Source organism: Geotrypetes seraphini, chromosome 2 (assembly GCF_902459505.1).
Source record: "Geotrypetes seraphini chromosome 2, aGeoSer1.1, whole genome shotgun sequence".
Taxonomy (NCBI): domain Eukaryota; kingdom Metazoa; phylum Chordata; class Amphibia; order Gymnophiona; family Dermophiidae; genus Geotrypetes; species Geotrypetes seraphini.
In genome coordinates this window covers 490,784,915-490,801,736 of record NC_047085.1, presented here as the reverse complement: position 1 = coordinate 490,801,736, position 16,822 = coordinate 490,784,915, and the positions used below count along the sequence as shown (strand labels likewise).

Genomic DNA, 16,822 nt, shown 5'->3' with positions numbered 1-16,822 from the left:
TGAGATCACAGGAACTCACAGCACGGCTCTGCACAGGGAAGGAGTGTAGGAAGATCGCTCCTGCCCTGCGTCACCACTAGACCACCAGGTAAGGTCCATGCTCCTGGAGCGGCTGCTCGCCTCCCCCACCTCCGATCACCCCCCTCTGCTTCCGATCGCCTACCTCCTTGCCCTGATCCAAATCCCGGGCCGTTTTTTTTTTCGATGTGGGCTGCCAATGAGCGATTCACGGGGGGGGGGGCTGAGGAAAAAAATTGTGAATAATCGAAACCGTGAATGTTGAACCCGCGAATAGGGAGGGGGAAGTGTACTTTGGAGGAAAGGCAGGAGAGGGGAGATATGATACAGACATTTAAATACCTATGTGGCATAAATGTGCATGAGGTGAATCTCTTTAAATTGAAAGGAAGCTTCAGAATAAGAGGGCATAGGATGAAGTTAAGAGGTGATAGGCTCAGGGGGTAATCTAAGGAAACACTTTCTTACAGAGAGGGTGGTAGATGCTTGGAATGGTCTCTCAGTAAAGGTGGTGGAGACCAAGACTGTGTCTGATTCAAGACATCTAATAAATAAACTGAGTGCCCTCAGGATGGGTCCCAAAGTGATGGGCTGGGTCAGGAACTGGTTGAGTGGAAGGCGACAGAGTGTAGTGATCAATGATCACTCTGAGGAAAGGGATGTTACCAGTGGTGTGCCTTAAGGTTCTGTTCTTGGGCCTGTTCTTTTTAACATTTTTATAAACGATATTGCTGAAGTGTTGTTGGGTAAGATTTGCCTCTTTGCAGATGATACCAAAATCTGCAATAGAGTAGACACACCGGATGGTGTGAATAACATGAAGAAAGACCTGCTGAAGCTTGAAGAATGGTCTGAAATTTGGCAGCTAAAATTTAATGCTAAGAAATGCAAGGTCATGCATTTAGGCTGCAAAAATCCTAGAGAATGGTACAGTTTAGGGAGTGAAGAACTTATGTGCACGACAGAACAGTGGGACTTGGGTGTGATTGTATGTGATGATCTTAAGGTGGCCAAACAAGTTGAAAAGGTGACGACGAAAACTAGAACGATAGGGAGAGGTATGGCCAGTAGGAAAAAGGAAGTATCGATGCCCCTGTATAAGACTTTGGTGAGACCTCATTTAGAATATTCAAAAAGATATAAAAAGGATGGAGTCGGTCCAGAGGAAGGCTACTAAAATGGTGTGTGGTCTTTGTCATGAGGCATATGGGGACAGACTTAAAGATCTCAGCTATATACTTTGGAGGAAAGGCAGGAGAGGGGAGATATGATAGTCATTTAAATATCTACATAATATAAATGTGCATGAGTCAAGTCTCTTTCATTTGAAAGGAAACTCTGCAATGAGAGGGTATGAAGTTAAGAGGTGATAGGCTCTGGAGTACTCTAAAGAAATACTTTTTTACAAAAAGGCTGGTAGATGCGTGAAACAGTCTCCTGGAAAAGGTGGTGGAGACAGTGACTGCGTCTGAATTCAAGAGGGCCTGGGATAGACACGTGGGATCTCTGAGAAAGAGATAATGGTTATTGCAGATGGGGAAACTAGATGGGCCATTTGGCCTTTATCTGCCCTCATGTTTCTAGGAGTTAGTGAATGCTGTGGATAGTCAGACTGGATGGGCCATTTGGCATTTATCTGTCATCATGTTTCTATATTTCTGTTAAGCAATGGCATCACAAACAGGGCAATAGGCAACTTGCCATCATGCCAACCCCATGTACTGTAGGTAATTATATGTGATGCAAGCTGTGGTAATCTGCCTATGCCTGCTAGCAGTGTTCCTGTCACAGGGGAATTCTTTGATTCCAACATGAACTATTTACCACAGTCAAAACCATACATTCCTGAATATGAGGTTATTTCATCCAGAACCTCTAGAGGGAGTAGGAATGCAGCTTGCCATTAGAGCAGGGCACATGTCCCTCAAGAAGCTATGTCTCTAGTCACCAGGAAAGGGGTTGCAGAGAACAGAGAGGAATCCCTGCACCTGGAAGTTTGGGGCGTAGTAGTGAGTTTTTAAAAGCCAAAACAAACTTGTTAGAAAGGGAGAGAACACGCTAGGAGCAGTGCAGGGAACTCTCAGGGCTAAGAGGCTATGCTGACACAGAGCTGCCAGTTTCTACAGAGCTGGAGGAAGCTGGGGAAAAGGCTACAAACTCAGAGAGCCTTATGAATCAGCCCATGGAGGTAGAGCTGTGCACTGACCTGCCAAGCCTGGAGCAGCAGGACATGGATATCTGCTAACACAATCAAGGCAAGTGGGAATTAATACCTTGCTACTGAGTACAGTTGAAGTTTTTCTAATTTTTTCCTCCTGGTAACCCCTGCAATGGACTGTTTGCTGCAAGGACTGTGAGAACGCAGTTAAAGGTTTTTTTTCTTTACTTTTTTTCTTCTCCTTGAAATGAAAGGTGTGCCAGCACAAGCCCAATGAAAGTGGGGAGCTTTGTGTAATGTTGTGGTGGGAACGAAGTCACAAGACACATCTCTCTGGCCAGCGCAAACACATGCTGGTGAGCCAGTGTTTAACACTGGAGCAGGCTATGGTGTGTTGCACTCAGACCAAGGAAGAGAAAGTTTGAAAGGGGTTTTTTTTTTTTTTTTCTTGCTGTGAAGTTGAATATATGAATAATGCAAGCACTGTAAAACCAGGACTCTTTGGCTGAGAACTTACCTGTTGGAAAAAGGTTTATTTCTTCTCTGTAGTGCTGCTACAAAAGCTGAGCAGAACACTGTACAACTGTGAAACCTTCATAGAAGAGAGGGGAGAGTGTGGCGCAGTGGTTAAAGCTACAGCCTCAGCACCCTGAGGTTGTGGGTTCAAACCCACGCTGCTCTTTGTGACCCTGGGCAAGTCACTTAATCCCCCCATTGCCCCAGGTACATTAGACAGATTGTGAGCCCTCTGGGACAGTTAGGGGAAAATGCTTGAGTACTTGAATAAATTCATGTAAACCGTCCTGAGCTCCCCTGGGAAAACGGTATAGAAAATTGAATAAATTAAAATAAAATAAATAAATTATAATGACTGGGATAGCCATGCAGATGATAACCCGAAACTGGAAAAACTATGATCGTCTGAATTTCCCTTTCTGGTGGGCTAATCTGTGCTCCAGCTATGGATATGAGAAAATGAATGCAGAAAGTCTGGGGCACAATATTCTTTTTAAATTGGATTGGGGTCTGTTGGCATCGTATGTTACTTCTCTATAGCAGGTCTCTGATTATAAGTCAGGTTTTGTTTACTTTTATAAACATCCAAAATAGGGTGGGAGGGGGGATATTTCTTTCCTAATTTGACCCTAGAGTAGTTACACTTGGGGTGGGAGGAAGGGTGGGAAGATATTATTAATATGAAGAGGGTAAGGTTACTGGGCAAATAAATGTCACTGTTTTATTGTATAATCATTAAGTGGGGGGGGGGAAGAAAATGAGTAGTTATTTATATAATTGTAAGTGGATGTGCTTAAATTGATGTTTTATGTGTTATATATTCATGTATTGCACTTTTGAAGTATGGAAAATCAATAATTATAAAAAAAAAAACGCCGAGACATTTTTGTTGATTTTCTTTTCTGTTTTATTAATGACCATTCTTGAGAACTATGAACTGGGAGCATTCTGACGCAAGAATCTTTTTCTTTTCCTTTTATGAACTGTGCTGCTGCTAAGAAGCTGAATACTTCTGTTTTAGATTGCGTTTCAAATAAAGTTTGGTCTTTGACAAGCTCCAAAGAAGTAGTCTGTTAGAGTGTTTTAAAGCTAAGACACTTAAGTCTCCAAAGAACCCTGACTGTACCAGAAGGGTTGTGCGAAATCCTGTCATATGTCACTCAGGTATCAGCTGTGACAAAGTTTATAACACAATACCACAACACCATACTAATACTCTAAAAAGTGGTTTTATTATTACTTCAGCATTGTCACATACATTACATGCATGTCTTCCCCTTCCCCAATGAGATACACAACTCTCAATTTAACAATATGGTATAAATGTGATTTAAAATATACAGTACATACTTGTTCCTGATCTGTTTTTGCCATTTTCCGGATACAGACCATGTAAATCTAGCCAGCCGCACCCTTTGGCCTGACCTGTGCCTGCTAATATCCCAGCCCCTACGCTGCTTCTGTGCCAGTTCTTCCCTATTTGCTTCAATCTTTATCCTTAGTTCCTGTCTCGTACTCAATTCTTACTCTACTGGGATTTCTGTTCCATGCCTAATACCGTACCTGCTCCTGCCTGGTTTCCGTCTTGCCCAACTCTGTTTAGTCCTAGCCTCTCCATCCATGCTATTGCCCAGGGAAGGACCTTAGAAGCAGTAGCCAATATTCAGATGGTTTGGAAAGAAAAATAAAATGAAATAAAGTGTGATAATATATCAAACCATTAGATGCCAACAGAACTCAGAGTATGGCTTTTATAGTTCTATGGCAAGGAAAAATTATGCTCTTACCTGCTAATTTTCTTTTGAAGCAGCAGATGAATCCAGAGACTAGTGGGATAGCGCACATCTACCAGCAGGTGGAAATAGAGAACTGATTTGTAGGTGCTCTTCTAGGATGGAATTCCTCCTGGCCAATTAGTATGGCTCCTTGCCATAGCATCAGGAATAACCAGACTGCATAAGAAAAACTTCTTTCCCATAAACAATAACAAGTAGAAAATAGCAGAAACCAACTATCAACCATAACACGAACATGACTCCCCATGAGTGAACCAATAACACACAGTAAGAAAGGGTGGGGTTCTGGATTCATCTGCTGCATCTAAAGGAAAGAAAATTAGCAGGTAAGAACATCATTTTTCCTTCCTTAGCGCCAGCAGCAGAAGAATGCAGAGATTAGTGGGATGTAGCAAAGCAGTCCCTAATCCAGGTGGGAAATGAATGCTATCTCCACAATAACTGATGCGCCAAAGCAACATCTGCATGCACTGCCGCATGGAGGACCAAGTTGCCACTCGACAGATCTCTTCCAAAGAAAACCCCTAGACTCAGCCCATGAAGTAGTGACTGCTCTGGTCAAATGAACTTGGGCATCAAGTGGCAACTGCTTGCCTGCCAACATATAAGCGGAAGCAATAGCCTCTCTGACCCATCGGGCTACCGACGCCTTGGGTACTGCCAAACCCTTGTTGTGTCCGGAGAATACAAAAAGATGATCTGAATGTCTAAAATCATTAGTAAGTTGAAGATAGTGCATGAGCATTCTGCGAACATCGAGCAATTGCAGTAAACAAAATTGAGATGGCTGGAGTATGTACGGCTGGCTGCTCCGTTTCTGCTGAGGAGTCCATCATGGCATCGGAGGGCACTTTGTTTTCCCGTGTTGTTGACATGCGTTCACTTTCTCCTGCCCTCTGCAATTCCTGTTACGTTGACCACAACAAGAATTGAAAACTCTCCATATCCTGGCATAAGCTGCTGATGTAGATCTCTTTCTTGCATGGAGAAGAGTAAAAATAACCTGCTCTGAATACCCCTTTCACCTCAACTGTGACTTTTTAATAGCCAGGCCGTCAGACCAAAGCAGGAGGGATCTTTCATCTGAATTGGACTCTGGGTGAGTAAGTCCGGTGTCACAGGAAACCATAAGGGATTGTCCATTGTTAGTCTCATCAGATCCACATACCATAGACGGCGAGGCCAATCTGGAGCAACCATGACTACTCTCCCTGGGAATCAGGCAATGCAATGCAATACGCTGCCTATCATTGGCCAAAAGGGAAAAACGTACAACAGACTTTGGGGTGGCCAAGGAAGGACCAATGCGTTTGCCCCCTTGACGTTCTGCGTCCTATGTCTGCTGAAAAAGTGAGGAAGTTTGGCGTTGTGAGATAGACTTCTCAATGGGAATGTCAGAGCAGCCAGCCACAAACACTCCGGCCATTGAACGCCGTTTCCCATAACGTGAGCACCTTTTCACAGCCTCCGCCACCATAGAAAATATGCCGGAACAAAACCCGACAGTAATAAAAAATTTAAAGAGATACAACCCCGTCAACCAAGGAACCAGTTCCTGAACATGCCAATAGCTGCAGTTTCCCAATTATTGCTTGTTAAGACCCTTAAATGGATCATTAACCACTTAGTTTGGATGGCTAAGTCCCACTCAGCATTAGGCGCCCTTTACAGAATCAGGGCCTCAGTGTAAAAATGTTATTTTCATGTATTTTTTAATAGAAAATTCAGTTTTTCCTTTTCGAAAATGGCTGCGAGATGGACTTTGGGGGGAATGTAATGAGCAGAAAGGCCCAATCCTGACTTGGATGTTCTTTCAAAAATGTTCCTCCATATGTACTATCAACTAGTGGTGATGAAGCATGACAACCAGTAGCAACCAATATGACTCAGTCATTAGGTGTCAAAACCTCTCTTTCTGGACTCAGAGACAATATCACAGACAAAGTTTGATAGACATTCAGAAGTGTAAAAAGTATAAAAAGAAGCTTAGAGGTCCCTATATCATTAAAAGAATTGCAATCAGCGTTGAAGTCCCTTAGAGCTGGATCCGCTCCAGGTGGAGATGGTTTCAAAGTAGAGTTTTATAAAACATTTCAAAATACCCTTTTAATTCATTTATTAAATTTATATCAGTTCCAACTAAATAATGGTTGTATTACAGGTACATTACATTACATTACGGATTTCTATTCCGCCTATACCTTGCAGTTCAAGGCGGATTACAAAAGATTTGACTGGACATTTTCCAGTGAAGATACAATTTATTTTTTTTTTTTAACAGAGGAGAGATAGCTGGATAGAATCTTAGGGGAACTTAAGGGTTGGATAGTAAACTGACAGTGCCGAACTGTGTGATATTGACAAATAGAATACAGTTAGAGTAGGTAAGATTACAATCTATTTTAGGGGTCTGTTTACTTGGAAGGTGTTTAGGTGGGTTATTTGGGGAAGAATTATCTGGAGGTAGGTGAATTATCTGGAGGTAGGTGAAGAGGGGTTAAGATATTTGGATGAATTTTTTGAAAAGCAGGGTTTTGGCAGAATCTGTTACTATAGTCTTGCCGAAGCCAAATAAAGATCCCACATTGGTTTCAAATGACAGGTCTATTTCTTTAATCAATGTAGATGGTAAACTTGCGCTTGGCTAAGGGGTTCATAATTGAAAGAGAAAAACGTCCAAAAACCGGCCTAAGTCGGCACTTGGACAAACATTTCTCAAAAACGTCCAAGCGCCAAAAATAAAAACGGGTTTTGGATGTATGTCTAAACGACCTAGGCCTTCATAGTGCTGCTCAACGTCCAAAGCTAAACGGGGCATTTCGGGAGGCATGTCAAGGGCAGGAGTTGGGCGGAACGTGGGCCGGCTTAGACTATTTTATTCACAACTTTAAATTTCAGCCTCCAGACCATCATCACCTGGCCGCCTGGCATAGGAAAGCCTAGTCGTCCAGCCCAGAGGCAACTTAAGTCGTCTTGGGGGTGGGTTAGGGACCCATAGAGAGGAGGACCCATGCCCATAAGCCCCTGTAATCACCGCATTGATACTTAAACATGTGCATTCTCCTATACACTCCCAAAACCCTTTTTTACTGGCATATAAGTGGCTCCTGCAGCCATAAGGGCTATTGGGGTGGTAGATATGTGGGTCTAGGGGATTCTGGAGGTGGTTTGGGGGGCTCACTGTCACCTATAAGGGAGCTGTAGTGAGGAAAAGCCATGGCACCCTTTTTGTGAAGTTCACAGCAGTGCCTTGTAAGGTACCCCACTATTTAGGTAGCATGTCTGGGTGTGCAGTCCATCACTTTGCAGACCCCTCTCATGTCCAACAGGGCTTGTTCTAGGCATTTTGGACTTGGACGGAAAGTTGGATGGAAATGTGGTATAAAGATGGATGATTTAGTGGCTTGGACGATCAGATCGGCAGGACATATAATTAGACGATTTTCGAAAGTAAAAAAAAGTTGGACGTATCTTTCGAAAATGTGTCTTAGGCTCTTTTTAACTTTGGATGACTTGCGAGAGGGAAGTAAACGGACTTAGACGTCCCTTTCGATTATGGCTCTCCCTTTTATTATTGGTATGCATTAAACAGGATTTGTTGCTCAGAGACATTCCTCCAACAACACCAGACTAGCTTTTCATATGTTAAATTTAACAAAATCCATGAAAGATCCAGCCTTCTCTGTATCTTTAGATGCAGAAAAAGCTTTTGATAGGGTGGAATGGAACTTCATGTATCAAGCAATGGATTGGTTTGGAATAGTTTCAGGATTTATACAAATGATTCAATCCTTGTATAGTTCCCCTTCGGCTAGACTGTATATTAATAATAATCTCTAGTTTGCGGAGAGGAGTTTGTCTCCTTTGCTTTTTGATATTGTATTAGAACCCTTGTAATTAGCTATTCAGCAGGCGAAGAAGATACAGGGTATTCCTTATTCAGATCAGGAATATAAGGTCTCTGCTTCATTTGAGAAATCTTGAAACAACCATTCCATGCTTACTTGATGCAACAGAGAAATTTGAAAAATTTTCAGAATACAAAATAAATTGGAGCAAATCAGAAGTTCTTCCTATTAATGTTCATTGCACAAAAGGATTATTTGAAAAATTCTCCTTTCTATGGAAAGAGGATGAAATAAAATATTTAGGCATTTGGATAAAAAACACATTGGATGAAACAATGAAAGTGAATGAAAAATTTTTATTACAGAAGGTAACAGAAATGTGTGAGCAATGGAATCCTTTACATCTTTCTTGGTGAAGGAGAGTTTCTGTTACATAGAGCATTATGGACCCCTGTTCAGTTACAAAAGTTAGATAGCTCTAAGTCAAATAAATGTTGGCATTGTCATCTTGAAGTAGGGACTTTAGATCATTTATTGTTCTATTGTCCACTTATTTTGGCTTTTTGGAAATCAATATGGAACCAAATAATTTGTTTATTGGAAAATCCTGTGGCATTATCCTTCAATACTGTGCTATTTGGTGTATCAATGAGAGCTAAAAGTCAAATATCAGCTAAGAACAAAAGGCTTTTATTAATAATGACAGGAGTTGCCATACAACAAATTATGAGCAATTGGAAGAATTGGAAGAGGCTTAACTATAGTTTTTGGTGGAGTTCATTGTGTCATATATATAAAATGGAAAGAACATTAGCCATTCAGAAAGGGAATTTTAAAAAATTTCAGGACACTTGGGAGCCATTAGCAAAATATTGTAACGTCTAATCATTGTTTTCCCCTATAAACATACACATCCGGAAGGGGGAGGTTGGGGGTCTGATAGGATAATAAATTTGGATATATTAGTTTGCGGGTCAATATAGAAATTTTATATGTTGAACATTGTGATTGTTTAGGAGGAAAGGGGGAATTAATTCTGAAATAGATATTAATAGAGTATTACCGGTAAGTGTGGTATTGAAGAAAATGTATTTTATTGTTACACTTATTGTAAGTTCTGAAAATAATAAAGAAGTGGGAAAAAAAAGAAGTGTAAAGTTTCTGCATAGGATAAATTTTGTCTATCAAACTTTGTCTGCGATCATAGGAGTCAACTTTTTAAAATGACTGGGGGTGCTAAATGCAATGGAAATTATGCATTCCAGGGTACAAACAAAGAGTTTGCCCAATATTGGAGGTGCTCAAGCACCCACAACACCCACAGAGCTGGCTCCTATGTCACTGATAATATCAATCTGTGAATCTGGAGAGATTTTGACACCTGAGGCAGGCAGTTTTCTCACTGAAATACAGTACCATACACAATCATTCTTGGTGGATTCATATAATAAACTTGCTACCTGGCCCCTCTCCTGGCTCCTGTTGGAGGTCTGTTGTTCTTCATTGGATATTTTTTCTTGGGGTTTTCCTTTTGGACTTTGGATTTGGTTGGTCAGTCATTAGGTGCTACAGAATATAGCAACCATTAAGAAAAAAAATATGGTTCCGTCACTAACAGCAAGCCTAGGTGATAGGGGTGTTGCAGCAGTGGATATGTGTGTAGTAGAAAAAGCATATGTATATCCTCTATGTATATCCGTGTGTGTGTATATGTGTGAGAAGGTAAGGAGGGGGGAGTTTGTGGGCTTGCTCTGTATGTACCTGTGACTGGAAGGTTAAAGAGACAATTTGAAAAGAGCAAGTCCCTAACTTATATTTCAGTGTATCTATGCTGCTGAAGCTGCAATAGAAATGCATTAGGCTGTATATTAAGAAGTATATATTTCTTTAGATCACCTGGTCTGATCTGGCCCATTTTTTAACCTAATGCTTTTTTTTCACCAGTTTTTCTCCCACAACAAATTTGACCATGTTCTGTTAAAATTTTCAGAGACCTATTTAAAAATAAAATAATTTTATATATAAAATTAAAGAATAATAAAATATTAAAATAATATAATTTATATAAATGATCTCATTATTTTAATATTTTATTATTCTTCAATTTTGTTTATTATATATATGGTTTTTATGTTTCAAATTATTTTATTTTGTAGATTCCTGAGGCAGGCCTTATGGCCGAAACATGTACATGTCAAGTCTTGAGTGAATAAAAAGATTGAGGAGCACAGGTTGCCTCTTTTGTTTTTCTTTGTTCTACCTGAGGAGGTAAAATCTCCTGTTTGGGTGTATTGAAACATAGGTAGAGTCATGGTTTACATATGCTGTTTATATAATATGTGCTCTCGCATGTACTTAGGTCATGTAAATTTACAACCACGTTCAACAGGTAAAATGCACACAGGTTGATTTTACTCATGAATTCTACATGTTTATGCTGGTATTTTATATAGACACAAAAGATCCAAAATAGGTGCCCTACTTGGCCTCCCCACCTAAGTGACCTGTTATAAAATTATCTTCTATATGTCTCTGTACAACACAAACAATATGAGAGCTATATGGTTCAGTCACAGTAAAATTTAAAACAAGGTATCACCTTATATTCTTTTTTTTATTGTATAAAGAGCCCTATCCCCCTTCTAGTCGAAATTCAGGAAATTTCACAGTACTGAAACCATCCTTCTCGACATCATCGATGACTGCTGGGAACTCATGGATAAGGGCATGTTCTCCCTAGGGCCTTTTAGCTGGGCGCTCCGTCCGGCTAATTTAGATGACCACCCGGCTATCATCCGATCGTGAATTCTGCTGCTGTCGCTGCTGCTCAACATAAAAAAAAAACGGCTTGGAGATTTCACGCCTTAGCCCGTAGCGAACTTATGTCCCGGGGCTCTAACGTGTGCATGCCGGCTTCCCTTCTCTTCCCTCCGAAACCGGAAGTTATGTCCGGGGGTGGGTGGGGGGAAGAGAAGAGAAGGGAAGCCGGCACGCACATGTTAGAGCCCTGGAGCATGCGTTCGCTATGGGCTAAAGCAGGAGACAGGTCAGTGAAGCTTACAATTTGCTGTTCTTGCTGCTAGGTCCTGCCTACTTTCTGTTTCCATGAAGGCAGGACCTGGCAGCATTTCTCTAGAGGTGACATTGCATAGAGTCATCTGCCTTGACCTCTTTGAAAAAACCCCAGAATATGAATGATAATTAACATTTTCTCTGCCTTTCAATGTGCTTTGTGGATTTTGTTTTGCTTTTATTTTATTGTTGGTAGATCATTTTGACTTGGTCATTTTAAAAGTAGCTCACAAGCCCAAAAAGTGTGGGCACCCTTGATGCAAACCGTTTAGGCCTTAGACCAGGGATGCCCAAAAGGTTGAGGATTTCTGGGGTCAGGGCTCAGGTCCCTCACGTCCATAACCCCTATTTCAGCATTTTTTATTTTTCAAAAAAGTCTCCACGGGCTGTTTTGGCACAATTTTTTGGGGGGGATGTATAGGGGAGTGCACATGTTTAAGTATCAATACAGTGATTACAGGGGCTTATGGGCATGGGTCTTCCTCTCCATGGGTCCATAACCCACCCCCAAGACGACTTAAGCTGCCTCTAGGTTGGACGACTAGGCTTTCCTAAGCCAGGCGGCCAGGTGATGAAATTTAAAGTTGTGAATAAAAGTTTTAAGGGGGTGGGGATCTGTGATATGTGTTTGCAGTGCTTATCTGCTGAGTTTAGGTGGGTTTTTGTGACTTAGACCATGTTTTACATGGTCTAAGTCACAACGTCCAAGTTCCGTCTAGGCTCTGTTGTTAAACTTTCGGTTATACATGCTGTATGACTAAGTCTAAGCTGGCCCACGTCCCACACAACTCCCGCCCTCGACACGCCTCCCGAAACGCCTCTTTTAGCTTTGGACGTTGAGCGGCACTATGAAGGTCTAAGTTGTTTAGAAATACGTCCAACACCCGGTTTTATTATTGGCGCTTGGACATTTTTGATAAATGTTCGTCCAAGTGCCGACTTAGGCCGGTTTTTGGACGTTTTTCTTTTTCGATTATGAGCCCCTTAGTATGTATAGAATTAGGACACAACCTTGTATCATAAAATTGTTCTATAACTGTCATATTGTAATCTGTTAACTGTATATTATGTATGTTTAACCTGTAACCCGTTCTGAGCTCCCTGGGGAAAACGGGATAGAAAACAAAATAAATAAATATATTTCTGCCCCTTTTAAAAGAGAATCTCTTATGATTTTAGGGTAATTAAGCAGGAGCTGACAAAATGACCTATGGATTCAATCTCCTCCTTCTTTGGTTGCTAATGAATGGCTTTGGGTTTATGCCCACAGAACGGAGAAAAAGGGAAACAGAAAGCTTGCATACTACAGTAGATTCTCAGTTAACCAGCACCCATGGGGATTGGTAGATCCTGGAGACATGTAGTTTCTGGTTGTTTTACAGTTACTAATAAAAATAGCCTAACTAATACTATACCCCATACTATGCCATACCATAAACTGTTCTAGACAAACTACTGGACATGTGATAGGCAAAGCATGTGTATACTCAGGTGTTGGGTTGCCAAGTTTACACTTAAATTTCCACCAGAAATTGATTGTATTTTCATTTTTATTTAAAATATTACAGTATTTCTTTGAGGTTTTTATTTTTTCTGGTTGCTTGAGTTCCGGTTAACAGAGTCTACTTGTACTTTCTCAATTTCCAGATAAACTTATTCTAAAATAAAATGGCTTAGGAAGAAACAATCCTAGCCATGGTATTCCTTTATAAAAGGAAAAGATAATTCTATCCATCACAAATTTTAATTTATCTCAAGTAAATTAACCCCCCCCCCTTTTATAAAACCGCAAAAGCATTTTTTAGCACCTGTTGGAGCACTGAATGCTCTGTACTGCTCCCGATGCTCATAGGAACTCTGAGAATCGGAGCAGTGCAGAGCATTCAGTGCACCGGCCGGCACTAAAAAAACACTTTCACGGTTACGTAAAAGGGGGGGAGGGGGCGTAAAAGAAAGCTTTGCTTTAAGGAGAAAACAATGTGTCAATGTAACATCTGAAGGCACGATATTAGAACTTACTCATAAATATTAATTAATAAAATTACCATTGTAGCCATCCATAGCTTTAGATACCACAGATTTTGCTACTGTGTCATACACAGAATCCTGTGATGCATTTTGGAGAAATCCATCCAGTCTAAAACTCCAGTCGGATCTCTGGTTATTGACAACTGTAAACTTGTTATCTTTTTTGATGTGAACATTTATGGTCTACAAATCAAAACAGAATGTTAATTGAGATCAGTAAATTAAGATTAGAGATTGCCTAATTTGTCTACTATAATAAATGATGATTTTAAATAGAAATAAAACTGACAATCAATGATGCTTCATATGAAAAGACTTTTTTAGTCTCAAGTGCTCATTATAAAGGTAATTTTATAATGAATTTTCAGACAGAAAGCATGTTTTTCATACAGGGCCTTTATAAAATAGTGTGTACTTTATTATTATTTTTTTTTTATTACTTATCAATTTCATAAATGTTCTAGGCAGAGTACAACAATCATAAAACTTTAATAACATGTTAACATGCTTCCCCAATAAATTTCATGGTTACAATCAGCAGTATAATTAATCCAATTTATATATGCTTCACACTAGTTAGCCTCATAGTGCTATGGGAATGCCTAAATCCACAACACTATACTTTTTTGCACTAACCCCTCATGAACACAATGAACAGAACCAACCTCAGCTGATTTTTGAGGCACTCCAACAACAAGCACTCTTTTTATGGAATCAATTCCTTTTTCAAATACTCTCTTATGCTTCTAACCCAGTTAACCAAATTAGAATCTGTCCCCCAGACTGCTCATGTTATTAATGATCTCCTGTGTGGGGTTCATTTGAAAGGAAACTCTGCAATGAGAGGGCATAGGATGAAGTTAAGAGGTGATAGGCTGTGGAGTAATCTGAGGAAATACTTTTTTACAGAAAGGGTGGTACTGTAGATGTGTGGAATAGGCACCCAGTAGAGGTGGTGGAGACAGAGACTGTGTCTGAATTCAAGAAAGCCTGGAATCGGCACGTGGAATCTCTCAGAAAGAGAAAGAGATAATGATCACTGTGGATGGGCAGACTAGATGGGCCATTTGGCCTTTTATCTGCCATCATGTTTCTATGTTTCAAAAGATATCTTTGACTAAAAAATCGAGCCGTTTTCTTTTTGTCCAGTAGTACTACTACTACTTATCATTTCTATAGTTCTATTGGATGTATGCAGTGCTGTACATTAAACATTCAAGAGACAGTCCCTGCTCATTAGTGCTTACAATCTAATTAAAACAGACAAACAGGACAAGTAGGAGTCAGGGAATTTGAGGCCATGAGTTCGAATAGCGTATGTCTCCACTGACACACAATGGTGTCAAATGCTTCCTGAGATAGAGTCCATTCTCCGGGATCCAGAGTCTTCTGTCTGAGGAAATTTGCTTGCATGTTATTTACTTCCGCTACATGTGCTGCTGAGAGGGTCAACAGGTGGATCTCCGCCCACTGGTATCTGGGCCTCCAGCCGTAGTGGAGCACTCTTGGTATCTCCTTGTCAATTGACATAGGCCACCACAGTTGTATTGTCTGAGAAAACTCATACCGCTTTGGTTTGCAACAAGCTTCTGAATGCTTCTGAGTGCTAGATGGATGGCTCTCAGCTCCAGCTGGTTGATCGACCATTTTCTCTTTGAGGAGGACCAATGTCCCTGTACCAGGCAACCTTCACAATGAGCTCCCCATCAGTAAAGGCTGGCATCCATTGTCAGGATCACCCATGTGGAGGTACGAAGCTACCAGTTCAGGCTGTGATGCACAGCTGATGTCCAAAGCAGGGGAATCTGTAACGCATTCATCTGTGATGACCAGTGGGATAAGAGTGCATCCTGGAGAGAGTATAAATAGGCCCTAACCCAAGAGACCACATCTATTGTTGCCACCATTAACCCCAGTACCTGCAAGTGATGTCAAGCTGTCAGTGCTGGCCTGTCCTGTCTGAAACTCCCTGATCTGACACATGAACTCTGCTCTGCAGGCTTCCGGGAAAAAAAACTTTGTTGTCCTTTGTGTTGAAATGGATGCCCAGATATTCCAGGAACTGTGTCGGCTCCAGATGACTTTTTTGGAAGTTTATGACCCAGCCCAGGCTCTGCTGAAGCTGGACCACAAACTCCACTGCCGTCCTTCCTTCAGATTTGTATGGGGTTCATATCAGTCAATCGGCCAGGTATAAATGTAATTGTATCCTCTCCTTGCAGAACTGCGCAGCTACTACAAATATCTCCTTGGTGAAGGTGCATGGCACTGTAGTCAGCACAAATAGAAGGGCCGAAAAGTGGAAGTGCTGCTACAGAACATGAACCTCAGGAACTTCCTGTGATCCAGAAAAATGGGAATATGCAGGTAGGTCTATGTCAAATCCAGCGAGGCAAGAAATTCCCCAGGTGCCATAGAAGTAATGACCAACCTTACTGTTTCCATGTGGAAATGTGGTATCTTGAGAGCAGCACTGACTGATTTCAGATCCAGAATCAGCTTCCAGTCTTCTGAGTCTCTTTTGAGTACAATGAAGTATATGGAGTATTTACCCAAGCACGACTCTGTGTTCTGGATGGCTTCTAGATCTAGCAGCTCTTTAATGTTGCATGGACTCTGACTGCCTTCTTTGTCTCGAGCCTTGAAATGATCTCTGGACTGAAAGTCCTCCCTTGTACTGGTGAAAATCCTTGGAGCCACAAAAATGACCTCAACCTGACCCACTAGGGACCCTTGGTCTACTGTTTGGCTATGTCTTTGGCTTACGATCCTGAACACTGGCCATAATGTCATCAAGCTCTTTACCAATGAGCAATTGACCCTTAAAAGGCAACTTGCTCAGCGTAGCTTTAGAGCAGGGGTGTCAAAGTTCCTGCTCGAGGGCCACAATCCAGTTGGGTTTTCAGGATTTCCCCAATGAATATGCATGAGATCTATTTGCATGCACTGCTTTCATTGTATGCTAACAGATCTCAAGCATATTCATTGGGGAAATCCTGAAAACCCGACTGGATTGCAGCCCTTGAGGAGGAACTTTGACACCCCTGCTTTAGAAGAAGAATCTCCCACCCACTGTCTGATCCAAAGCATTCTATGAGCAGAAATAGCATACGCAGAAACCTTGCTCAGAACCCTGAAAAGATCATATAAACTAGAGCATCTGCCAAATAATCTACTACTGACATCAGAAATTGGGGAGACATGTTGGCATCCGCTCCCAGAGCCCAATATAACCTGGAGTGGCAAGCATGACGTACGATGTCACAGTCGCTGCCTTCAACCTAAACACCATGGCCTCACACTGCCTCTTAAGGACAAAATCTAGCCTGTGGTCCTTTCAATATCACTCTCTCTTTATTGGGGAAGAAGGTACGCTTTGTAACCTG

General features: G+C 41.2%; 1 protein-coding gene across 7 annotated transcripts in view; it reads right to left on the bottom strand.

The window, feature by feature from the left end:
- Nucleotides 1–16,822, bottom strand: part of KIF9 (kinesin family member 9) — a 252,267-nt gene that overhangs the window by 212,788 nt on the left and 22,657 nt on the right. For 5 of the 7 annotated variants that reach the window (XM_033931868.1, XM_033931865.1, XM_033931864.1 and 2 more), the window contains one exon: nt 13,454–13,619. The exons of the other annotated variants lie outside the window; for them this stretch is intronic. In XM_033931868.1, coding sequence (XP_033787759.1) covers nt 13,454–13,619 — 166 coding nt within the window. The remainder of the gene's footprint in view (nt 1–13,453; nt 13,620–16,822) is intronic. 7 annotated transcript variants of the gene reach the window in all.